The sequence below is a fragment of the Bombus bifarius genome, unplaced genomic scaffold (assembly GCF_011952205.1).
Source record: "Bombus bifarius isolate JDL3187 unplaced genomic scaffold, Bbif_JDL3187 scf7180000010271, whole genome shotgun sequence".
NCBI classification, from domain to species: domain Eukaryota; kingdom Metazoa; phylum Arthropoda; class Insecta; order Hymenoptera; family Apidae; genus Bombus; species Bombus bifarius.
Window position 1 is genome coordinate 2,979,009 of NW_022885586.1, and position 25,286 is coordinate 3,004,294.

At 42.4% G+C, this 25,286-nt stretch overlaps 3 protein-coding genes and 1 long non-coding RNA gene across 11 annotated transcripts in view; 3 read left to right on the forward strand and 1 right to left on the reverse strand.

Annotated features, from left to right (window-relative positions):
- The first annotated feature begins 29 nt into the window (after nt 1-29).
- Nucleotides 30-8,040, forward strand: LOC117216558 (serine/arginine repetitive matrix protein 2). Of its 3 annotated transcripts, none has more exons than XM_033463337.1 (14): nt 30-183; nt 819-1,016; nt 1,106-1,230; nt 1,322-1,398; nt 1,486-1,608; nt 1,700-1,914; nt 3,995-4,135; nt 4,227-4,418; nt 4,506-5,202; nt 5,290-5,597; nt 5,829-6,004; nt 6,095-6,221; nt 6,315-7,668; nt 7,899-8,040. In XM_033463337.1, the coding sequence occupies exons 2-14, from the start codon at nt 856-858 to the stop codon at nt 8,013-8,015; spliced, it is 3,813 nt and encodes a 1,270-aa protein (XP_033319228.1). In that variant the 5' UTR covers nt 30-183; nt 819-855; the 3' UTR covers nt 8,016-8,040. The 3 variants fall into 3 exon arrangements, with proteins under 3 accessions (XP_033319228.1, XP_033319229.1, XP_033319230.1); XM_033463338.1 differs by having other exon boundaries at nt 5,868-6,004; XM_033463339.1 differs by lacking the exons at nt 30-183; nt 819-1,016; nt 1,106-1,230; ... (1 more) ...; nt 1,486-1,608; nt 1,700-1,914 and adding exons at nt 2,480-2,708; nt 3,056-3,368.
- Nucleotides 8,031-9,886, forward strand: LOC117216563 (venom serine protease inhibitor-like). Its single transcript, XM_033463354.1, has 2 exons — nt 8,031-9,487; nt 9,581-9,886. Exons 1-2 carry the CDS (start codon nt 9,391-9,393, stop codon nt 9,811-9,813), a joined length of 330 nt encoding a protein of 109 aa, XP_033319245.1. The 5' UTR covers nt 8,031-9,390; the 3' UTR covers nt 9,814-9,886.
- An 82-nt stretch (nt 9,887-9,968) lies between these two features.
- Nucleotides 9,969-25,286, forward strand: part of LOC117216561 — a 202,144-nt gene continuing 186,826 nt past the window's right edge. For 2 of the 5 annotated variants that reach the window (XM_033463345.1, XM_033463347.1), the window contains exon 1: nt 9,980-10,495. In XM_033463345.1, the coding sequence (XP_033319236.1) occupies nt 10,459-10,495 (37 nt within the window). In that variant the 5' untranslated portion in view covers nt 9,980-10,458. Of the gene's footprint in view, nt 10,496-25,286 lie in introns of all 5 variants that reach the window. The other 3 variants (XM_033463348.1, XM_033463350.1, XM_033463351.1) reach the window with 3 other exon arrangements.
- Nucleotides 10,491-16,795, reverse strand: LOC117216565. Of its 2 annotated transcripts, none has more exons than XR_004489385.1 (3): nt 16,138-16,795; nt 11,045-11,706; nt 10,491-10,947 (listed from the first exon to the last, which is right to left on the reverse strand). It is a non-coding gene; the product is annotated as an uncharacterized LOC117216565 (long non-coding RNA). The 2 variants fall into 2 exon arrangements; XR_004489384.1 differs by lacking the exon at nt 16,138-16,795 and adding an exon at nt 15,227-15,527.

Genomic DNA, 25,286 nt, shown 5'->3' on the forward strand with positions numbered 1-25,286 from the left:
AAGAGCCATTCACGCAGGCGTGTCTGAGTTTATCGTTTCCGGCTTTTTCGTAATCGTGACTTGTGCAGCGTATGGTGAAATATAGGGCCGCAGTTGTTTAATCGTCGATGATGATACGTAGTGGGCCGTGATATAGTTGGAAAACACATTAACAAATCGTCGGAAGATAATAGGGAAGCAACGGTGAGTAATAATCCGGTTTCTTTTTTGGCCAGTCTGGCATGCCCATGAAAAAATGGGTGTGGATGAGTTTTGGAAAAGAGGGCCATTTGGAGCGTCATGGCGCCATCATCCTTCGCAATCCGGCTTCCCGACGACCATCTTGTTATCGATAAATCAATATAACGCGCCTTTCTTCCTATGTAAGCGTTTTTCTTGAGTAAACGAATATTCTACAGATTTATTCTGTTACGTCGTTTATACGATTCGCCAGAGGAATATCAACAGCTACAGGTAAATTGTTCAGAGAACCGGTTCTTGGTAATTCGCTTTGTCTGGGCGCGTTCTTGCACAGAATGCCATTCCTTTTTGGAGATACGATTTACGTTCGATGAAACCATACAAAACCGATACGTTGTTACTGCTAGCATTTGAGCAACCATTAAACGATTGAAATACCAGAATTTTCTGGCTATCACCGTGGAGAGCGGTTTATCAGTTACAAACACGTGTCCTTGGCTGTTGGATGATGTCCTTTTTGCATGCCAATTTCGGGCAGTCGCTCAGAGGCAGCTATTAAAAATTATGTCAATATTTGAATAATATCTTGGATATTAGAGAAAAAAGAGAAAGCATTACGAATTTGCCGATTTTCATAGTATTGCAGGACTAGGTTGCTTGCAGTACAGAATCAAAATGGAGTCAATGGATGCGCGTCTTGTGGCGCAAGCATTGAACTACCATGGCCAACAGTTGCAGAAAGTGTGGGAAGGAGAACGCAACGAGAACGAGCTGGCCATGCTCAATCTCAAGGAACCAAACTTTGAAATCTATCAACAACGTCAAAAGACTCTGAGGTATGTGTTAGATGATTCCTTTAAGTAATATTATACTTCAGACGTTTCTAAATGCATCATACGTTCAAACTTGTTACTTTTTTTAATAGTTTTGGTGATAGAGGAAAGAGGCTAAAGCTACAACAGTTCCTTGCAAAGAAAGCAGATGCTCTTTACGATAAATCAAATTTGGAGAAAACAGTTGAACCTATCAAGCAAGAATTGGGAGATGAAGGTACAGTTTCACTTCTTTCTACACACCCTGGTATGACTCATCATGTATTACACAATAATGTGAAATTAATCTGTTGTATGTATTGTTTCAGAATTTTATGCAACAATGCCAGGCCTTGATACTTTTGTCACCATGGAGAAATCTCAACGTATTCGAAATTTTTTGGAGGTAGTTATTCATGATTTTAATAATTTATATAAAAATAAATAATTTGATAATTAAAAAACGGAGTTCTAATAAAATATTTCTTTTTAGAGTTTGGTCATTGGAGATGTTATTTACGCGCAAGTGATGGGTAAAAGTGCTGCTGGACTTCTTCTGAAGGTGCTTTGCAACTGCAGCGATTGCCCCAGAGTTGTTACTGATTTAGGAGTTAAGGTATATTAAGTTTCTTATTGTTTATTTATATTAATTAGAAAGTACCTGTATCCTCTTCAATCGTGTCTAAAAATAATTATTAAATTTATAGGCTCTAATATTGAACACGGCCACAGTGCCGGCGGTGGACAAGAAAGGTGTAACAAGAGGCTACATGGCAAATGATCTCATCTGCGTCGTAGTCAGTGAAGTTAACGTTGAAGCCGAGCGAGTTGTTGCAGTTATGAACGTACCTGCCCGTGAAGGGCAAGCACCGCACCCACCTATGGGACTTATCCATTCTGATGATCTTCCAGAAGCTTATAAGTAAGTAATAAAAAATCTGGATAAGTACATTTACTCCTTGTATTTATAATAATGCTTCACTAACTCTTGTAAACTGATATGTATATCACTATAGGAAATTTTGTATACACGATATAAATGGTAAAAGTGTCTTGTGATGCATCAGTAGCACTTTTGACTCAAAATTTGTATTTGTATTATAAATCGTTCTTTGATCATTTGCTTGTTGCGATATACCTTGAGAGCACTTGTGCACTAACAGAAGGCAGGGGGAATATTTTCTGACACTGGTAGTTTCGAATTTAGGATTGATATAACAGTTTCAATCGTGGTCGAAACATATCTCCTATTGACAGTGTAGTTATTCTATTTGTAACTTGCATAATACGCGACAGTACAGATTTGCATCTTTAGTGTTTTATTTAATATTTTTCGTTAAAAAAGAAGGTAAGGAAAATGGTATGGTGGCCAAAAGAAATTGAGATTTAACAGACGCACTGTGATACTAACAAAACAAGGTAAATTAGATTTGATTCCTCTTACACGTTTTTATGAATTTAGGTGCCAGACACTCTCAATAACGTAAAAAGTTGATAGTCAGTATGATGATGAATTTATAATGTGATACAAATGATTCAAACCTTGAGCATTGGTTGACATGGCTCTGTTGCGCACAATATTCTATCTACGTTTGTGATATGTTACTCTCAAAGCACCAGCCAAACAATGGCGCCAAATGACATCAATGTCTTTTGAGGTTGCATTTCCAGTATGAGATGTTGAGCCTTGGGTGGCCAGAGTGAGTGCTGCAGACGGTAGGTATAATAATGATTTACTGTTGTTTGGTCTCTTATTATAGACGAATAATAAAATAAGTAAAAAGCAAGCATTTAAAAAATTGATTATTTTTAATGTCCCATTCAAATATTTTTATGTATTAAAGATCCTTTTGCTCGAGTTTAATGCATATCTAAAGTGCATGATACGTCAATGTGTTGTCAATGTTTCATATGTATCACATTACCAAGTGGAGTAAAACTTTAGATTATTCAAGAAGTTAAAGCAGAGACCAAATAACTAAAATCTTAATCGCCCGAACCTTTACCTTTAAGCCTCAAAAGAATTGCGCCTTGTCATAATAATGCCTCATTTAAACTTACAGCTTAAATTGACAAATAAAAAATATAAAAATATGATGTCATGTTTGAATTGACACCACAAAATGCAAAACAGGCGAAAGTACTACTACATATATATAAAAAAAATTTTTTTGGTCAACTTGGAAGATAAAATATACTCAGGCGTGGCTCCCAACCTATCCTAGGGCTATGCAATTTATTTTATCGCACCAAAAACTTATAAAAACCAAACCACCGTCGATTGATGATAGGCTGTGTGCTTTTATGTTGAGAAATCCTCTGATTACAAACATGATACAAAATACTAGAAATATACGTCTTAGCGGTACATGAAAGGTGAGAGACGAGTTTACATAATAATGAGGTTGTGTACCATTGTAAATTTATACGTAAGAAATAATCTGGTAATAAAGGAAACCTACCAAACTTTCTGCAATGTATCCCCGTTTCGGACCCCTGCTGCTTGTTAACGGTACAAACGTAGATTTTGATCGACTCTAATACCATGAGGTGTCTGATAATATCTTTGTTCTAATTGGAAGAAACTCCTTCTTCATCCGGAGCATCTTTGGCATTAGTGTCGTATCGTTGAATAATTCATGTAGATCGAAAAGAAGAGGCGAATAATTACGCAGGGATGAATAAGCCGATGAAGGGTGTGCCGTACGTTAACACGTGCAAGGAATAGCAGCACAAAGGACATGCATATTAATATGCATGAATATATATATAAAATATATATGTATAAGACGACGAGATGTCGAGAAAACTGAGGGAAAAACAATCAGATTGAAATAAAAACCTGTACCAGGAAATGAACTCAGGATTTGTGAAGATTCGGTCATCATGATTATCAAGTCTTTAGTTTTACCGTTAACGAAGTAGCTTTGGTATCCTCTTTTTGGCAAAGGACAAAATGATTTTTACATCTTGATAATTGGTCGTTTCTCTCTGTGGTGTAGGAAAGCAATGGACAACAAAGGACAGTCTTACGAAGCGATGTTGGAGAATAGTACTGGCTTCAACAACCCAAACAACATTAAATATCTTTGCGACTTGATGGGTCTCGGTCAAGAAAACCATTCCAATATGGTTGGTTTGAGGTAGAGTATCAATCCCCTATACTCATTTTTTAGTATAACTGATCAAATAAATGGTCTTACCATCCTTCCAAAAACATCTTTTTTGTTACAGAGAAAGGTTCCCACCCAATGAATATGCATCCGAATTAAGACAAGCACAGGCCAGTAAGTGGGCATTCCGAAGCGTAGCCGAAGGTATAGATCATTTCAAGGCTGGGCGTCATACAGAAGCCTTCCAGTGTCTCAATAAGGCACTTACCGTAGACCCACGAAACGTCGAAGGATTAGTAGCACGTGGAGCATTGTAAGTCACAATCTACATCTTAACACAAATGAAGTATATTATTCTAAATTGTGTTTATTTTACATGTTTATATCTTTGTTGTTATAGATTCGCTAATAGCGGTAGTTTCAAGAAAGCGATCGATGATTTTGAAACAGCATTGAAGCTGAATCAAACTCATACGAACGCTCGCAAATACATGGCCGAGACTCTCGTTGCTCTAGGCCGAAGTTACGAAGATGAGAAGAAGTACGAAGAAGCTCAAAAGGCATATGAAAATTGCTTGGCAATTGCTCCATTCCACGAAGAAGCGAGAAACTCTATCGAATACATCAAGTCTAAGACATTAACATCTTCTTTGAATCCTTTGGATACATTCAAGAGTTTCGAAACTGAAAATGATGTCGGGGAAAATAAGAAAGAGAAGAAGAAACGCAAGAAGGAGAGAAAGTCACGCTCGAAGAAGAGACAGAGATGGAGTTCGAGTTCCAGTTCGTCATCGAGCGGTTCTTCGAGTTCCTCCAGCTCTGAGTCCAGCAGTTCTTCTTCATCCGCAAGTTCGCGATCAGCATCTCGATCACCTAGTCGCAAGCGGAAACATAAGAAGGATCATCGCGGCTCACTTTCACCTCTCAGCAAACGGATGGCTCAATACAACAACCCACCAGCTGCTACCACAGCTGCACATGATGTAATCGCCCCAGTATCTTACAGTTCAAATACTCGAGATAAGATGGACGATTACGAGATAAAAGTACGAAAATTCTTGGAACAGACGAAAGATGATTCCGATTATGAAGATAAAGTAAGAATCACATGCCTTTTTTATGAACATTCTATAATATATTTTTTCTTTTTTATAATTTCAATGTTATCTTTCCTACACTCTTAGGTAAGGAAATTCCTGGAAGAAACAGCTAGATGGAAGAGAGAAAGGGAGAAGGAAAAGAAACATTCAGAAAGTGAAAAAATGAAGAAAAAGAAGAAGAAAGAGAAGAAAGGAAAAGACAAAGAGAAAGAGGACAAGAAAAGCAGGAAGAAGAAAAAGAAAGAAGAAAGGAAGAAACGCAAAAACAAAGACAAGCTCGAACGAGATTTAGAAGCCTTAAAAAAATCTTCATTGCCGGATTTAGAACAATTGGAATCAAAACTGAATGCGTATTATGCAAAAGTTGAAAAAGAGACTGCCGTCTTGAAAAGGTTGGAACCTTTATGGCCAGTTCGTGATCATGTTTTCCGTTTTGGTTATTTGTTTTTACGAAGTTTTTGTCTATTAATTTATGAAAATAGTATGAATATTGTTTTCGATGTTGCATTTAGTTTGTGTTTCCTTAGATAATTTTCCGTGATTAATTTGATTTTTTAAAGATACATGAATGGAAACGCGGGTTTTAACATCTCGTATTTTATTTATGTTTTTATATTTACTAGGTATGTAGCTCAGTATAATGACATAGCTTCCCCTCTTAGCAACGCGGAGAAGCTCGCTGAAAGTTCACGAAGGGAGGAAGAGCTGCGCAGAGAGAGAGAAAGGGAAAGAGATGAGGCTTCAAAGGCGTATCACGAACGGGAAGCTAGAATACCAATGACTGCACAGCAACGTAAAGGTAAGGGTCAGGCCTGTTACAGAAAAACGGGTGCAACCTGCAGTTAATGAGTATAGTCTATACCCATTTTACTTTACATTCTTTTTACAGAAATTCAGAGAAAACCACTGACAGACATTTTTGAACAAGAGTCGCAACTGATTCATCCTGAACCGAAATTACCTACTCTCGACACTGCTGCATTAAATGCGAAATGGAAAGCTGCACAAGCCGCTAGGTAAAAAGTTTTAGCAGTTTTAAAGCTATATTTTAATATGATATATTACATGTCGGTGTATATTTGGACATGACTATTTTTGTATTTGTTTAGGCAAAAGGATGTTCTCCCACAAAAGTGGCAAGATGTACCGGTAGAGAACAAAAAGATGCAATCCAATGTAGATAGTGACGAAGACGATGATAACGAGCTAGAGGAGAAACTGCAGCGAGCAGCATTGGAAAAATCCATGAATATACGGAAGCAAATGCAGCGTGAACTCGCAGAGAAGAGAGCAGCAGCTGCTCAGCCCATGTCCGCACCAACTCCGCCGCCATTACCCAAAGAACCTCCGATGCCTAAGCAAGCGCCAGTCAAGTATCCTACACCACAACCACAGAACAAATTTCAGTCGTATAAGGATCCTTCTATATCTGCAACGCAAACAACACCGACGAAGTTTAGTTCTAATAACAATCTTGGTGGCAAATTCCAGCCGATTGGACAAAGTGGTAATAGCGGTGCTGGTCATCCACCAGAACCACCACGTCCGCCTCCACCAACGAAGAACCAGAATCAGGCTAAGGGTCCCAGAACAGATTCTGATAGCGAGACCGAAAGGCAACACAGACAAACCCCTAAGAAACGCGAATCTACTGGCAGGGGAGGAGCTGTATCTAAACGAATGAGTAGAGATCGTCCAGCGAAACGGTCGCGCAGCAGATCGCGCAGTGCCTCTAGTTCAGGCTCTTCGAGGTCACGTTCACCCAGAAGAAGTCGTTCACGATCGTACTCGAATCGAAGATCTGGAAGTTACGAGAGAAAATACAGTCGATCTCCGTCGGGTACTTACAGTAGATCACGCTCTAGATCACGTTCCCGATCTTATACCAGGAGTCGTAGTCGCAGTAGGTCTGGAGACAGGAGTTACTATCGCAAGAGACAATTCCGACCATACAATAATCGAGGCACTTACTATAAGCCCCGTTTCCAGGGCTTCAATAATCCAAACCATCGTGGCGGTGGTAACAATTTCCAAAATCGTAATCGGTTCTATAATAATCAACACAATAATCGCTTTGGCAATAGACGTGGCGGTGGTTTCAATAATCGTGGTGGTGGACGCGGACGTGGTGGTAATCGTGGCGGTAGATTTTTCCACGGTAAGCAGGGCTTCCGCGACTTCCGAGATAGGCGAGACTTCAGAGACCGGCGTGCCGCTTCTCGCGATAGATACAGCGATCGCAGCTACTCACCTGATCCGATGAGAAAAGTGGACGAAGCAAAGGAAAAGATCAACAAGATGCTCGAGGGCGGAGATGACGTGATGGAGCATCAGCAAGGTGGTGGAGGATCGAATGTTCCTCCTAGTAAAAGACAAGATGGACCTTTAAGCGAGGGTGAAGAGAGGGACGACGATGACTACGAGAGGTGGGGAGAGGGCGAGGGGGGCGACACAGCTAACAAGGTTGGTTAGGTCTCTTCTGTGTAGGCTTTCGCGAAAGAATAGCCCATCTTCGTGATGACGATCATGATATTCCGGATGATGATAATATGAGGAATAAATAATGAGGATGATGATGATGATGATGATGATGATGGTGATGATGATGATGATGATGATGATGATGATGGTGATGAGCCACACGTGCAAGAATCACACGACCTAGGAGCCAACTAACTCTCGTTTGTTGCTAGAATGAGGTTGGACCTGTCGACGATAACCTGGAAGGCAAGGAGTACTTCATTGAGCGCATGAAGCAGCGAAGCAAGAATGTTTTAATGCAGAGAACCCTTGCTGCTAAGGTTTGGTAGAAATCCCGTTGCCGTTGCTGCTTCTTCGATTCTTCTCCTTCATCTGTGATATAGTTACTTCTCTGCAACGTGAAACTTCGACCGGATCACGTGAGACAGACTTCTTACTCAATTCTTATGCCGATCGCTTTCGGTGTATTTAAAACAGAGTGTAGAGGGGATATACCTTAATGAAAAACTGATCGTGACGGTTGCGAGAAATGTACTTTTTCCTTTCAAACTTTTAATTTTTATCGGAGTTAACAGCGAATGATTGCAGTATAAAGTAATGTATCATCGAGAAGGATCTGCGATCGATGTAATTTTAGTTTTTTCGTAATTATGCATGGATATTTACATAGTAAATATCCGTGGCATATAGTATACACATATAAATGTGCGTTTCTCGTCAATTCAATAATACGTTTATATCGTGAAGTACACGAACATCTACAACTTGTGACATCTTCTCTTTTAATCCTTAGAAAAAAAGAAATTTTACACACCTTTCAACTTTAGTACTTATTTTCGTATCGTAATGAAACTTTTATTTCGTAAGTATTACGGAAAGAAAAAAATGGAAGCTTCTGCTGTGACGCGCAATTTAAAAGGGAAGTATTTGGTCGCACTATTTGGTGTATGCGAGTGGCTTTTCATCATTCATTGTCATGAGAGAAATAGTAAAACACCTATAAGAATCGGCAAAATGCATTATTCGCAACGCGAAATGAATCCATTTTCGATTTAAGATTTTTCTTCGCGTTGATTTGCAATTTGTTCGATAATTGCACCTGACGTTTCGAATTTGCTGCGTTTAATGAGAAGAAAGGCTGTTGTCATTTACGGATATCGTCGATTCTGGCCAAGTAAACTTGAGTCGCGAATCGCCAACGCGAAGAAGAGACTTTCTTAGTAAGGAATCTAGTTTCCCCTCACATCGAAACATCCTTGGATTATACTTCGTAATTACTTTATTTCGAGACACGTTGTCACAGATCCCTCTTTATTATAAAATACTTATTTTAAGGTATCATATAAAGTAATTTACTAGTAAGACACTTATATATGTTGTATGTAAACGAGTTGCTGTACAATTCAAATCAACAAATACATTACATGAAAAATACAAATTAATGGTTTTATTCTTCAACGTTTATTTTTAGTTTATACCCGCATATGTGACTCTCCGTTGATTACCAAGCTTGGTTTCACTTTCTTATCTCCCTGATGCCTCATTTACCGAGTCCTTGTTCGGAGAACGTTGCTTTATTTATGCGATAGAAACTGGTTCTTTTATTGATAGCTGACCGATTTGGCTATCGCTATATTTCATTTGCAAACGGGTATTTAAACTTGCAGTCACCGATAGTTACTTGCATTTCTTCTTTGACCTAGCATGAAAATGAAGCTTCTACAAGTGCATTTCGTTTTACTTGTTTCAAGTTCTTTCCTGCTTGAGTATACAGGCATGGTAACGGGAGCGATACTGTCTAGTAAGTAACTTTTTATTTAATTCCTCATTGTACAGTGTTTCGATTAACGTAACTCGATTTTACATTTCTCTTTCTTTGTCTTTAATTTTTAAGGACCCCAAGTGGTCTTTGTCGAGGACACGTGCAGGGGAAATGAAATTTTCAGCCAATGTCAGGCAAGTCCGAATTGCGAAAAGAGTTGCGACAATATCGATATCTGGGAATCCATGGCTTGTATCCAGACTAAAAGTTGCGTAAGTGGTTGCATTTGCGAAGACGGATACGTACGCGACAAGAATCAAGGAGTTTGCATTTTGGAAAATAGCTGTCCTAGAGTTAGGCATTGATTTCATACGAGGCCGAGTTGTATCATTTGCTATCATTTAATACAAATATCTGGCGTGTTCTCATATATTAAAAGATATTAGAAAAATATTACAAAACCAGTTGTTACAGTAACGATTCTCTTCCCTTCCGTTCGTGTCGCTCCTTTTATTTAGATAAGTAATATACATATTTTTATCAGGTCGTGAGACAATTGTCTTTTGCCACAATAATTAACATTCTAATCGGAACGATTTTTTATAGCAGCATAAATAAGAGATGCGTAGACGCATTTTGGTCGAAAGTGGTGGGGGAATGTGGCGGCGCGCGATATGATAGCGTTTTGAGATGGTTCAGTTCCGCGCCGTCTCACGTGCGCGACACATTTCGACAAACGTGGAATTATCGGTGTGACAGATCCTGCCATACGTACCTTCAAATTAATTTCATTTCTACATCTATCATCTATATTATCATTTCTTATTATATTATTTCTTTCACGATTCATTCATACCTGGCACATTTTTATTCGTCTTCCTTTTTATTAGAAAAATTTCGTTCGACATTTTTTTTACGCATCTATCCTTTTCTTATTACCTTTTTTTATTACGATTCGTTAGACAACGAAATACAGTGTAACAGTGTGTTCAGTGTTCTTGGATATAATCATGGATAAGAGAAGCGAACGAGTCAGCCGTTTCAAACGTAAGTTCACAACGATTTAAATTTCTCGTCGATTATCTTTTTTATTAGGAGTAGTTGACGCGAATGGTCGAAACGAGTTCCGCTCCTTATTGAAGTTCAATTACCAGCACAGCGGTGACCGTGATTATTCTCTATCGAGCAGTCCAAAAAAGAAGGCTGCGGCCACCTCGATCGAGCATCCCTCTGGGTCCACGTCCATTGTGATTTTAATAAGCCTTATGCAAATTACAAATGAAATTGTCAGCGGCAGGCCCGCGGTCCATTCTTCGTCGTTGATGGGGACAATTAGAAGAGCTTTGTCCGGCGACCACGCGTTGTCCGGCTGCTCGGCAACTTGAGTCCCAACGAGAGGACCACCCGCCAACCCCTAATGTTTGTATCCGGTCCCCAGGACGTTCGCTTCCGATCCCAGAGTGTTTCTCTGCTTGCTGACGATCGACTTCTTCGGCTCCCTACCATTAATCGACGTAGTTGTAAAACTGCTACGTTATACTTCATCATCATGAAAAATCATACGACGAAATTTTATTAATTAGGAAAACGAAGAACCTGTTTTACTGTTAGTCGTTTTTCGGTTCGAACGAGGATTTTAGTTATTAATCTCTTGGCATTAGCCGTCAGTGTGTTTTACGACTCTATTTATTTGAGAAGCGGAATTCGAAGCTCCGACGAAGACCTTTGTCTTGTTGCTGGGAGAACACAAGAACATCGTAGACACAGATCGTTGATTCTTGCAATCGAAGGGAGGAGGAAGAGTAAAAGCAGCAGAAGTCACGAGCCAGGACAGAAAAGCGGAAGAGTTGGCGGGAGGTGGTTGGAAATCGAACGGAATCATGGAGGCTGGAGGTCGATGGTTTGGGGTGGAGATAAGTTTTTACGGTAGGGTTACTAACTTACGGACTCGGCATTGTCGAGTTGCCGGTGACGGGAGGACAATGCGCGTTCGGGACACAATGCTTCACTCTGGAATCTGAAGGCAGTCTTGACTATCAACCTGCAACCACCCCTCACATCTGTGTCTACCAATACTTGCCCTTCTTGCACATACCACCCTTCTATTGCCAACCGCGTCTTCGCTCCGCGCGTCGTTACTTTCTCATTCTGACATCTTTGCTTCTCTTCGAGGTTCGACCAAAAAAAAGAATCTCTTTGTCGTCTTCGGCTTTGCGGGTAGTAACGAATCGTTCTCAATTCGATAGTTGTTTCGCGACCTTGTACACGAGAAATGTCATTTTATTTCATCTTATCGTGTGCTATATTAAAAAAAAAGAAAAAAAATTTATATGGTATACACGACTGTCATCTTACAGCTAACTGCAAAAGGTCAAGGTTTACGAGTTAGGCGAATCGTGTATAAAGAACGAAGAGACTCGGAATGGATGATCGTTGTCCGAGAGGAAGGTGTACGCGTTTGCGATCACTCGCAGTTTGGCAGTGTTGCGATCAAAGCAAAGATGAAGCGAAGGAAGAAGCACGACGTAGATGGCTGAGTGGTAAAAAGATAGAAGCGGCAAAGACGCAGAGGAAGGAAAAGAGAATAGATAAAGAGGGTGGGACGACGAAGGGAGGCGGTGGAGAACAAGAGACAGACGGCCGAGCATTTCAATCGCTCTTAGGCTCTCTCTTTGGCTTTGCTTTTCCGTTCCTTTCTCGCACAAAAGCTACATTGTTTCGTCCCTACGTTCATATGGACGCGAGCTAAAATACTCCTCTTTTCTGCCGGCAGCGCGGATACACCGAAAAGCAGGCCGCAGACAGACATACCGTACGTGACACACGTATGCCAAAAGCAACAGCAACGTCGCTACCATCGTCAGCATCGTTCGCTGGCATACAATCCTTTCTCGTACATTCAATGCTCGTCGCCCACTCGGTATCCTTTTGTCGCTGTTTATAGCTCTATAGGCCCGGTATTCCATCGTCCCGGTACTCGCCGAGTACTTTTCGAGCTTAATTCTGTATCGTCTAACTGGACCGTGGAAAGAATCGTCTGTTGGTCAGGAAACCGTGCATTCCGCGAATTCGTCGGGCTTTTCGTGTTTTTTTCTATGCTGGCCGGATTAACGGAGGATTCGTTTCAAACGCCAATGCAGGGAGACTTTCACGCTGCATACGATATCTTTGACGAGCTTGAAAGTACCGCTGATAATTAAGATCGATCAGAAAGTAAGAGTACACGAACGTGAGTTTTTCTGCATCCGTTGAAGCATCATTACAATGCCTGAATTATCTGAGTATCTGAATACGACGTATTCTTTCTTCTTAAAAAGTAAGAGCAATTCCAGGAGAAACAACGACCGACCGTGGTGTAATCATTCTCCTTAAGACGAAGGTGAGACTATTCGAAATGTATTCTTTCTACCGTGTCTATTCGTATTGAAGGCAATGTCTAACCATGACGTCTCGAACCTCCTTAAAGTAGCCGAAGCCTGTCTTTCGTTATCGATCTTCCATAGGAGGGGCAATAGGTGTGTCTGACCATGAACGTTCACACTCCCTGAAAGTTAGCCGCTTGTCGGCATTAACATGAATTATTTCCGACGTATAAGCTTAATCGAAGTTTCACATAAGGAAGAATAGTATCCGTCTCGACCACTTGTGGCTTTCTCGAAAATCCCCTTAACCATACTAACCCAGATTAGTTTCATCCTCCTTTTGCGTACGTGCTTGGATGGTGAAACCGCTCCGGAGAGATAAAAGCTTTCAAGGCTGTCTATTATACGATATATTAATTGGAAATCATCGAATGCAGCGTTCCCGTGTCGAACTGCCAGTCGCGTTTAGCCTGCGTAAAAAGATTTTTTTCCTGACGACGGTCATCGTTTCCGAAAGATCGTAGGTACGTCGCTGAGCTTAGAACGCTTTGGAGGCGGATACAGCAAGAGTGTCCTGCACTCTATTGATAAACTCTCTTTCAATAGACGCGGATGCTGGCCCCGCTGTTGAGTATCGATAATATTGAAACCCTGAATGCCGCTCGGTTGAATGTCACAATGCGCTCCAGTGATTAATAGACTTCCGCGACTTTTATCGAAATAAGATGTTGCTTTCTGACGCGTTGTCGACGCGATCGAGAAAGCGTACGCTGCACCGCGGTCACTGGCTGCATTTCCAACGTTTCTAAGCATTTCGCAGTATCTTGCCAAGCGCACAATTTTTTTTTTACCTCGTATCTGTTCCTCCATTTGATTAACAAATTGCAGGATAAAAGATAATGCTTATTAACGATACTTGTTGCTGCAATTAAGCATTTTCCATCAGAAGTTCATTTATTCCGAATAATGTTTCCGTTGAAGTGGTCACCACTTCTAAGGAAACTCTACATCTGGTCTTTTTAGTTTTCTCGAGCACTGAAGCCATCGACAGCGTATAGACAATAGACTGAAACGAAGGCAGACCATAGACACTAGACAGGCGACGATGGCTTCGGGACTTTCAGTTATAGGGTAACACTGCTAGCGTGCGGATCTGGACCAGCTCAAATTATATCCCTACTTGTACTTACACTCCTGTATTAAAATATATTTCCTACTTTACAATTTATCCACGCGTTCCTCTGTTTGTACATCTAATAACCTCGACAGTTTCCTTTCCTGTCTTCGTCGTTCTGACGATTCTGACAATTGCGTCGGCGGCAGTACTCGTTGGTAAATAATTAAAGCTACTCAACCACGTCCATAACGGTAGCGTAGAAGTAGAAAAGTATTACGCGGAGTTCCTCGCGATGTCATAGATGTTTCCTTGAATCCACGACAAAATCATAAGAATCACCGCGGAAGCTTTATCTCGTTTTAACGAGTAGAATAAAGCCGTTAGGAACTGGGCCTTTCCTAGCAGCATGCTGCCATCCAGTATAATAATACCGGCTGAATGCGAGCGTGTATGCATGCGTTGGCATATAGATGCAAGAGAACCACGAGGCTGGCCAGTGCTCTCCTTTGTCATTCGACGAAAGGCTTTGTACCGATTATCTGCATACGCTGCCGCGGGTACGGCTTTTCAGTCTTCTCTCCTCTCCTCTGCTCTCCCAGCTTCACGTCATTTCGTCGTGATTCCACGGGCCAACTATACGGGACACCCTGTATACGCAACAAGGCTCACGCTTTGAATACTCGTAATAGTTTAACGAAATCCGGCATGCTTGACTTAGCTATTGGAACTCGACCGTGGCCTGGCACTGATGTAATCCATCGATTCGTTTTACCAAATCCTAACCGCGGTCGTGATCTCACGAGTTGTTACGAGAGTTTAGCGGAAACAACGAAACAACGCTGCGATATTATCATTTTCGATGGCCGTTCGCCAAGTTGCTGGAATTTTTTCCTATTTGGTCGATTTGGCGCGAAAGGCGAATGAATTAATTAATAAATCGCGGTAGTCGATCGGAGGAAGAAGGTATTTCCAATATCCGTCTCAAGGCAGAAACTTTTATCGGTCTTTCCCTGCAAGGTTTTCTACCCGCAATACTCCTCCGGTACCCTCCTTTTTTGCTTTCCCGTTTTCGCTATCTTTTCCTTTCCTTTTTAACTCCTTCTGCCGTTCCTGCTCCCCCCTGCCCCTTGTCCTCCTTCTTCCCGTGACTACATTCTTTTCAGTATTCACTGTGCAGTTTCTTGTACCGATACTTCCTTCTTTCATCGACGCGTCATTCAAGCTTTTGATGCCGCGGCGACAAAGCTCTTTACTTCTTTCCGCGAACGAATGAAAGCACGGAACGATGGCGATGTATACCTGCATGTATATACAGATGTATATATACGTATATACGACTCTCTCCCGTGCTCTTCCGGACGCTTTCTCTCTCGTTCTCTCTCGGCCCGCGGTTCCACCTATAGACAGATGAAAATGTACGCGTGCCCGTACATTTCTCCGCGAGCAAAGAACACAAGCGCAGCGTGGAACTTTCGAGCTCCGCTCGTACAGTAGCATCCGCGATACAGCCGAGTCGTAAAATCGATCAAGTATCGAAGTTTATAGGTTGCAGCGTCTCGATGAAAAAATCGAAGATACAGATTCGAAATCTCGGTTAGGATCATGTAGCTGGGCTGTAAAAGAAAAGAAAGAAGAAAGAGAAGGTTGACTCGACTCTTATCGAAATCGGTAAATCGTCGAACGTAGGTCGTCCCCCGAGCGACCTTTCGTTGACTTCGATCCGTAACTGTGTGTCGCGAGACGTATTATTCCAGCGTAGGCAGTCGCCTAGGGACACACAAGAATTTAGGAGAAAGTATTCGCCGACAGCCTGAATAGCTTAATTGGGGAATTAATAATAATAAGAATAATTGGCAAAGCAATTCGACCGACGGAATATTTTTCTCCCTACGCTAGGAATTTTTACTTCTGCGATAATACTTTGTGGTTTCGTTAACGAACCTTGCATCTTTTGTAAACTCTTCGACACTGGTCTGTCCACGTGATTAAATGACCACAATACCAGTCGGTTAAATTCCATCTCCTTTCGCTGTTAATTAATTCCCATGGAAATGACGAGGTCGGAATTACGGCTACTAAGAAAAAAAAAGAAGAAAAGAAAGACGCGTTTCTTCGTCAAGTAGCAATCGAATAAACGCAAAATAATAATTCGAGTCTCATTAAATGGCCGTAACTGCAACCTTTCTACACATTTTCAAGAATTTGCTTACCAAATCGTGGAATCGACGTGTTGGTGATCGAACGGTGGAAACAATCACTCGGTTTACGTCTGATTGATATGCGAACCGTTTGCTTGTATTCGGTAAACGATGACGTAATGCCGTTAACGCGTTATCAGCCGTCGTATTAACGGCGCTGCACACGGTCACCGCGGCGTTAAAACAATGCCAAACAGACCCGTTAACTCCGAACACACGAGTACGCCGATCCTTAATGGATCAAGGTGCTTAATTCACGAGTATCGACACAGGCGTCGCGATAGAGCCGATAGTTATAATGCCATGCGATACACAAGGGGTGGCGTACGATGTGTTCGCCAAACGACGAAGACGAAACGCGCTTCTCTGCCGCTTGGTTCGACGCAGAGGAAGAAAGAGAGAGAGTGCGCGAAGAGCGGGCCAGTATGCAGGAGAATATACGGGAAGTCCCTGTCCACGAGCAACTCGCTCAATTCGCTCGCTCGCTCGCTCGTCCGCCAGCAGCGTCATCGTAAGACCTCTTTGTTCTCCGGCAATTTCAGCGGCATTGTCACCGTCAACAATGTCCACTTGACATTCTCCTTCTCGCTCCCGCGCATTGTTAACCCATCCTCCGCGCGATCTCTCTTTCGATCATAAAGCTCGCAGCAGCCGGCCAGCATGCGTTGCGATTCCTGCACGTGGACACGCCTTAAGGGTCTTCTTCTTGCCCTGCGGACGATCGTGCTCGATTTTTTTGCCTCCGAATTGGGTTACCTTGACTTTCCACCGCTTTGCAATTTTTCATACAACACTGAATACGTGTTCCGTTTTGTTGTACCAGACGTTCAGAAATCACGCTGGTCAACTGCAAAAATTTACAAGCCAAGAAGAGTAATTTTTTCTGTTAATATTTTCCTCGATCGCTGCTTCTTCGTATATCGATTTAGCTTCGTAAATGTAAGGAATGATAAAACAGATCATCTAAATAGAAATTTGCTTCATCTACTAAACGTTATAAAATGCTCTCTTTATTTTGTATATTTTATATATTTCTTCGTATTACGCGCATTTTGTACATTTTTCCTATCTTTAAATTTCCCATCAATGCATGAACATCCGCAATCCAGTAACGAAGCTTGAAGAAATTCTCCAAATTATACGGTTCTTTCTTGATATCATTGACTCGTGCAACGAATATCTGGCAGCACCTATAATTCTAAGTTCGATAAAATAATAAGATACTTTGTTTCTGCATTTCGCTAACGTTGCGTTTATACAAACTCTACGAATCATTTTACTATTTTATCTTTAATGATTTAAGCAAAGATTTTTACGTTTATCATTTTTCTGGATAACAAACTTCGAAATCGACAAACGTCGTTCGCGTCATATCAGTTATAGCTCTTCAAATTTCGTGCAAGCCACGACCTTTCGTCTTTTTCTCCGCTTTTCTCCCGTCTTCGCGTCTTACTGCTCAGCATTGGCGGCCAGCTAGCGAGACAAAACTTGGAAGGCTTAGTGGCCAGCGACCGAGGAAACGTGGAAGGGACGATAGAGGTTTTCGGTTGAGGAAAGAACTGGAGAATATTTATAGAGATTCATTGGAACGCGGATGAAATTATTTTATTTCATTAATAGCTTGAAATAAGGAAACATTTATGATTTACTATAATATATATATATATATATCTTCGTTTCTCTGTATACCCATCTGTCTATTGTCCACATTGTTACGCGATGGCATCCTCCTTCCTCGTATTGTTTCGATGCATTGTTCGACGGTGGCTCGCTCGTTCGTCCTCCTCGGCCGACGGCGACTCATTGTTTCCTCGTTGTTGCGCGTCCGTCCGTCTTTTCGTTCTCCTTCCTTGAACATTGTGAACTTTAGGCGCCGACTTCCGAGCCGCTTTCTTACTTTGGGGAATTAAGTGGTTTCCCGATGTCCGCCAAGTCGTTGGCTAATACCACTGTTTCCCAATCGTGCTACAACCCGTCTTCCAATCGAGTTCTTTGCTTTTCCTTTATCCGCCAAATTGGCTGCCCCCTTTGAACGACCCAAGATTACATTTGAATCTCGATCAGTTAGCGACTTTGGATGTTTAAGTGGAAAGATCGGAAAACTGAAAGTAGAACCTCGTTGCTCGCCATTTGAATCTCGAATTACAAGTTAGCGAATAATCTAAATCGCGAAACGTCAAAGAGTTGAAAGTAAAATCCTATCGTTCGCCTTTCGAATGTCGACTTGTTTACGAATATTAAAGTCGAAAGAAAAGCAGAAAAACAGAGGCAAAATCCGATCGTTCGTCGGGGTGTTCGAGCCTGCAGACCATCCGAACGGGTTTCACCGTGAATACTCAGGGCATTTAAGTGTGGAGTTCATTCGAAGGCGCGTACACATTGGCAGACAACGTGCGTGTGTATATTTCGTGAGAGTAGTGGCGCTTTACTTATGGAACGCATTGTTCTATTGTGCACGGGAGATGAGCGCATTACTGTCCCTTGTCCCCCTTTTCGAGCAACCCCGGGACAATATCGTGCCGTCGTTAATCAGGCATCGTTCCTGGACGAGCCACATAGTAATTCGCGGAGGTTTATGCTCGCGGAGCGCGCATTTAGATTCACAACCCGCTATAGCTGTGATACTAGCTTAGACGTGATACTGGAAACTCGATAACGTTAGTTATAGACTTGGATTTAACGGTCCGGATGACGTTCCGGATCCTCGCTGTTCAGAATCTCATTCTACCGACATGCCGATACGTTTTTACCGATTCTTCATCTTTATCGATATAAAAATGCCGATTAAATTATGTGTACGAAATTCTGATGATCGTTTTGAATTTTCTTACGCACCGCTCCAAGCAATTGGAGCATCGTTTCCCGTGTTGGTCTGATTTTTATAACCACGCCTTGTGTCTCTACGTTTAATCATGTTTCTTTTGTCTTTGGAAGCCTATTAATCGCGGATATGTTTCTTATACGAAAGAAAATAATTTTCGATAAGACAGAGAATAGCCAAGTACGGGAGAAGAGAGAATGGAAAGGAAAAGACGTCGGTGTTCAGCATGGAAAATCACCACCTATCGACGATTTTATATTGACGAATTTTTCTTTCCTCGTAATAATCGGAGGAATAGAAACGTGAGTTATGAATCGGTACAGACGTAATGGTGATGGCAGCGGAATAAGGAGGAAGAAGAAGAAGCAGAAGGACAAGGGTGCTCGTGCGTGTAAAACACGTATACGTGTATTCGCGAGCAGCAAGGAGTAGGAGATAAAGTGTTCGCGACGAATCTACGGAATGGGGTGGAAGCACAATGCTCCAACAATGACGCTATTGTGGAAACGAATAACACATAGTCCTGCGCTTTACCCTGCGTTTCGTCGTGAGTAAGCTGCATAGCTGAATCAAATGAATACGAGAGTGCCATCGCTAAGACACGCTTGCAGGCGTCTACGCTGCAAGAAAAATTTACAATCGAATCGAAACTCGAAGGTGATAAAATCCTACACAAGTGCAAGTTTATATTATGCATCGTGCTTGGAATTGTCCGTATATCGAATTCTACGTGATCAAAACAAGAGATCCATCTTAACATTTACGAGACTGCTTGCCATATCTTTGCAAGTTTGAACGATAGCAAACAGAGGATGTCGGCGCGTTGCTCCATATACGAGCGAGAATATTCGGAACACGCGAGGAAACTTACACAGGATAGTGGGTCGTGTAAGCCAGTAGTTCCGGTCGCTTATGCGTCAGACAGCGTCTCACGCTCCACGCTGCTTTCAGGAAATAACGGATATGAATGCTGCACAGAGTCCTCCGTAGAACTTTGAGCGCTTTTATTCGAGGGCATTACGTTCCTTGACACGAATCTTTCCGACGTATGCTTAGACCTTTCTTCCTATTCGCTGATAATGCAAGATTCTAATCAGCAGAATAGACACTGCCAGACGTTTTCATTTGAACGGGAAACCATTGCGAAAGTTCCAAGTTGTCTCGTTATTACCTCGATACGGATAATACCTTTCGTTCGTTAAAGATTTTAATATTAATATTCACAAAAGGTCTGGATTGCTCCAATACACACAAGTTCTTCTTGCGGCTATCGATAATAATTATCACGTAGATGTTAACACGATAAACAGGTATTAGCTCAATCTAAATTCTCCATTTATCGATACGATTAAATAACAAGAAATTTTGTATACAGCTCAGAAAATATTCAGTCTTGCATGCATTAAATATCAAATTTCCAAATTACCAGGAATCCAATTAATAAGACACGAACGGAATGCCTGGAACCGCCTGACAGACGACTATGTATGTTAGTGAGTTTCGAAACTTTGGAAAAGGAGGTTGCAAAAAATAATGATGCTAATAAGATGGCGGATACAATGGAGTCAGAGTGCACACGTAAGTAAAGTAGTATCATCGGAATGGCTCGAAGGGGTAGAAGGTCGACGAAGAGGTCCAGCGGAGGGCAATACCGTGGACGGGGTAGGTACGTAGGCAGATTTAATTAGCATGGACCAACGGAGGCCCTCGGGGGTTGCCGGGGGTGCGGACGAGGGCAGTTCGAGCGTTAAAGTTAAATGACGGTTGGCGGTTGCTTATTCTTCCCGGCAACTGATGCTTGATAATCTGCGAAATCTCCCCGCCGGCTCTCAATTCTGCTCGATAGTTGGCTGCCTGTGCAGGCCAATTCTCTCAATGGAACAACTCAGCCACGGACTGACTGGCTTAATTGTAGTTGCTACGTCTCCTCTACCCCGATTTCGTTTTTTTTTTCATTTCTCCCTCTATCCCACGTCAGGAGTCGTTTCCTTCGTCCCGACATACGTTTCAGAAAATATCCTTGTCCAGGATGATGGCTTGAAATCCCTATAAAATATTCATCGTAACTCGAATAAAGGAAAAATATTAAACCGTAAATGGTGAGGTGGAATCTATCGGATCTCAGCGATCTTTATTTTTCTAATGATTTTAAACGAAACACGCGATATATTATCTTTTTTATCTTTTCGATTATCTGTAAGCTGGACATATTGTGTGTTCGTTCACGTAGCAAAATAATCGCTATCGTGACCAGTTACGCGTTAATATCTAAAATAGCAACGCGTTTCTTATAATTCATTAAATAAATTTTAGTTATATATACGTGCGTATATTCGATGACTAATTCGGCTGACTGTGAATCACGACTAAGAGCGGTATGATTTTTACGCAGGGAACTTTCTGTTTGTGTTTAGAATTTATTCAGCGAGCGTACATTTCGCGGAACATTCCGTGGAAAGGATCGTCATGCAATCGTGCGAGATCCGGCATTAACCTATTCCGCTTTGTCGCGTGCGTGTAGCACCCTACTCCCTTCAGGGGATCTTCCATCCCTCTTCGCTCTTTTTCGCCGTCCGACACCCATCCCAGTGCCAGGATTCCCCGCGCCTCGCCTTTCCTCCGCAATTTTTCCGCCACATTTGCCTTTGTCTCGCGACAACAATGCATCGCCTCTACTGCGATGACATAAAAATATGTGCACCGATGTCTCTCTTTCTCTTCGCTCCGCCTTTCTCTCCGTCTGTTACTTTTCCGCTTGTCTCTTCTACCATCTCCAGCCCATCCACCCTCGGTGCTCTTCTTTCATCCTCGTAATAGACGAACGTCTGTCGGTATCGCGGAGGCGGCCTCCACGCGCGAATTAATTCGGCTTGTCAGAAGACGAATACCGCGCGTTCTCGCGATCGGTGATTTCCTTCCCGTGATTTTTGCCGCCCGGAAAAACACAGCTACCGATATAGAACACGGTGGACTCTGTTCGTGCATCCAGATCAGCCATACTGTTGTTCGAATCAGTTCCCCGTTTTTTGATATTTCTCCTCGTTGGGAAAATTTCCTTTTCGCTCCTTTGTCGTTATATCGCGCCCTAATCTTGCCTCATAATATACATATCAGTTCGAATATCATGAACGAAGTTGAAAACCGAATTCAAAGATGTTGAAGTTCGGGCGACAGAAATAAACCTGCTTCGCTATATCCTACTGGTTCAAACGACTTCACCTTATCCAAATAATTCCTTCTTCGTGTCTATTCTGACAACCGCGTCGAAGTACAAAGGTTCAATCGACGTAAAAACGTCGGCATCTGATAAACAATCGCGGAAGAACCGCGACGAACGATTATCGCCGCGGACACCTGTGCCCTGCGCGCCAACTCTTAGATCTTGCGGTGATATGAAAAGAAAAGGCCGCGGCTGCGGAGAATATTGTTCTCGACGGCGACGCCGGGCGTCGTCGCCGGAATTTTCGCCGTCGAATGCTCGAACAATGAGCATGCAAATGATCGGCCGAAGATCGATATCGGTCCCTGGCTGCGATCAGAATTTTCCCGCGACTGGTTCCGGGGGCAGCTCTGCCCTTTCGCCCATCCCCCTCCCGACCCCCTTGCCCCCGCGCGAGACAAAAGGGGGCCGGCGCCGGTTGACAATGGCCCGATGGCATTACGTATGCAGGCACAGGGCTCCGCTCTTTTCGAATTCGTTGCATTCTGCCTCTGCCTTTCCGCAGCCGCCCCCTCCAACCCCTTTCCATCTTTTTCCTCCTACGTTTGCCCTCCGAACCTCTCTTCTCCTAGCTGTACAAGCTCGTTCCGTTCCGTTCTTCTGCTCTTCGTTCTCCTCCGATCCGCACGCCCATCCTCGCGGTTCCATTCTGCAAATTGCAATCGCCAATCTGCCGGCCCTTTGTCTCGTTGCTCTTTTTCCCGCAGCCCTTCAACCACCGGCGAAGCTTCTGGAAAGCGTTAATTGAAGGGGTGCGACCAGAGTGTGCGGTGCATTCTTTTTTAAGCTTCTCCCACTGCTTTTCGATGTCCCTTTAATTGTATCACCGATCGACGAACACGCGGAATTCTAGAAACACGCGGTATTCAGGCAGACGCTGATCCTCCATGGGGTGATACTTGTTCTGCGTCGGTTCTTACGACGGATACGGTACACAAAGTGTTCCAGAAGGAACGACTGTATCAGTATGCGTGGTAGATTATTCTGAATCCCGAGATGGAGAATCGCACTAGACTCGTAGGAAGGGTGAGCAGCAGACTGCTTGCGACACTCAGCCTGATTCTACATTTCAAATCGTTAACCTCAGTTCAGTGGTTCAGTCTGTGTTCACAATGCCTCTTCAATTTTCAAATGTAGAATACGCTGATTTCTAGAATAGGCTGGCAAGAACCGTTAAAACATCGCATGAATAGAGAAAGGCTATGATTTCGAACACTTCCTTTGGCATATACCTGTAAGTTAAAAGAAAGATGAAAGAAAGATACGCGTACTATCTCCTCAAGTAAATCAAAAACTCATGCACCAATAACCACGATGTATATGAGCTTTCTTTATTCAGAATGGCCCACCAGATATACTGGCAAAGTTAAGTCGGTATTCTGCTGGAACACGCGATGTAACAAACAATCGGGAGCAGTTTTGTTGAGGTGGGAAGGAAATGACAGAGATCGTGGAAGGAAGCGAGGAATCAGAAAACGAAAGAGAGAGCGGTAGAGGGAAACAAGCTGCGCGAAGGTAGTGGGAAGAGAGCATCGACTGCATAGAATCTAAACTGTACAATGGTTGGTAATATCGAATGGGAGGGAGTTACCGTGTACGGTGTCGGACTATTCAATGCAATAATTATAAATTGGTGTCTTTCAACTGGGCGGCAAATCGACACGTAACGAAGCCACTGTAACTACATCCACGGCAACTTTGCGTCGCTTTTGATTCTGTCACACCGTGCGCGCCTCATCTACCTTGCCCCCCTCTTCTCTCTTTTAAACATGCGGTGGAAACCACACGTGAAATCGCGAAAATACACGGAACCACGTCGTCTACTGGATTTATAAATATCCAACTGGCACAAGCCAGCCTCGATTCGAGTGCGACGAAAATTACGTTTAATATCGATTCTTCGCTATCTGATGAGCTCGACTAGATCCGATTGAATCGAAAGGAAATGAACGACGTTGATCGATGTATCAGCATCACTGCCGATAAACATAGACAATCTGGAAATGTGTCATCTAGATCCTGATCGTCCCTTTTCTAAAGATAACATTAATACGGTTTTAAAAATATTCCGTTCTGAAAGTATCAGTTCGATCGACCTGTGCCTTCGTGATACTTGCACGCGTGCAGGCAATTACGTAATTAGGCCGGAATACGTGGTTTATGCCTCCAAGATCATCCAGCTCATCCTTTTAGCTAAGATAGCGATAATGCAGTATTAAGAATATATCGTTGGAAAATACCAGCCTAATCGATCTGCGCCTTGATGATACCTACACACGTCCAGACAGTTACGTAATTAGGGCGAAATACATGACTCATCGTTACATAGTTCATGCATCCAAAGGTTCGCCCTAACATGGCATAGGTACGGAACCACGAAGCATGGCCCCGAGGCAGTTACGAACTTAATGAAGCTGTTTTCCGTTTAATTAGAATCCCACCGTGATCCTTCCATTCTTAGACGGGTCTCGCGGTTAATCCTTGCTCCCGCGATATTAAGACGGCAGCCTCGCTCCTTACAAAGCGGGCCGCGTGCACAATATCGCGAGCCACATTTACCGAGCCTTTATGCACTCTGGAAGCTAGCGCAGTAAGTGTACACGTACACGCGTACCTGGTATACATTATTTGCAGATGCCGCGCCTGCGATTTTTATTGCATCGGAATTTGCTGCAATCCTTCTTGCTGAAATTTGCGCGAAGCTGCATCGCGATTCTTATTCACCATCCTGGAGACTTCTATTTTGTGCGTCTGACATACTTTCTTATCCCTTACGCTCGCGTCTTACGCGAGAATCCTTTCTGTCGACGATCGCTTTTATCCGTTCAAGCTGCAGCGTATTAATTTTTAATATACTCTTTGATCACGATCATCATGATATTTAAGATATTACAGAATAAGTCTGCATTCAAGCGATTCGAATTCAAACAACTTGAAATCATTTTATCGATACGTTGTTTATATAACTATTTGTTAGCGTATAGCAGTCCAGGCAATGAATTTTATGCGAAAATTAAAGATACAGAATACACGTACAAAATATTCTACAATTTTCTGTTTAACCCCCGTTTCTTCGGTTGCGCTTGCAAAATATGAATTATTGCATAAATATTCGCAAGC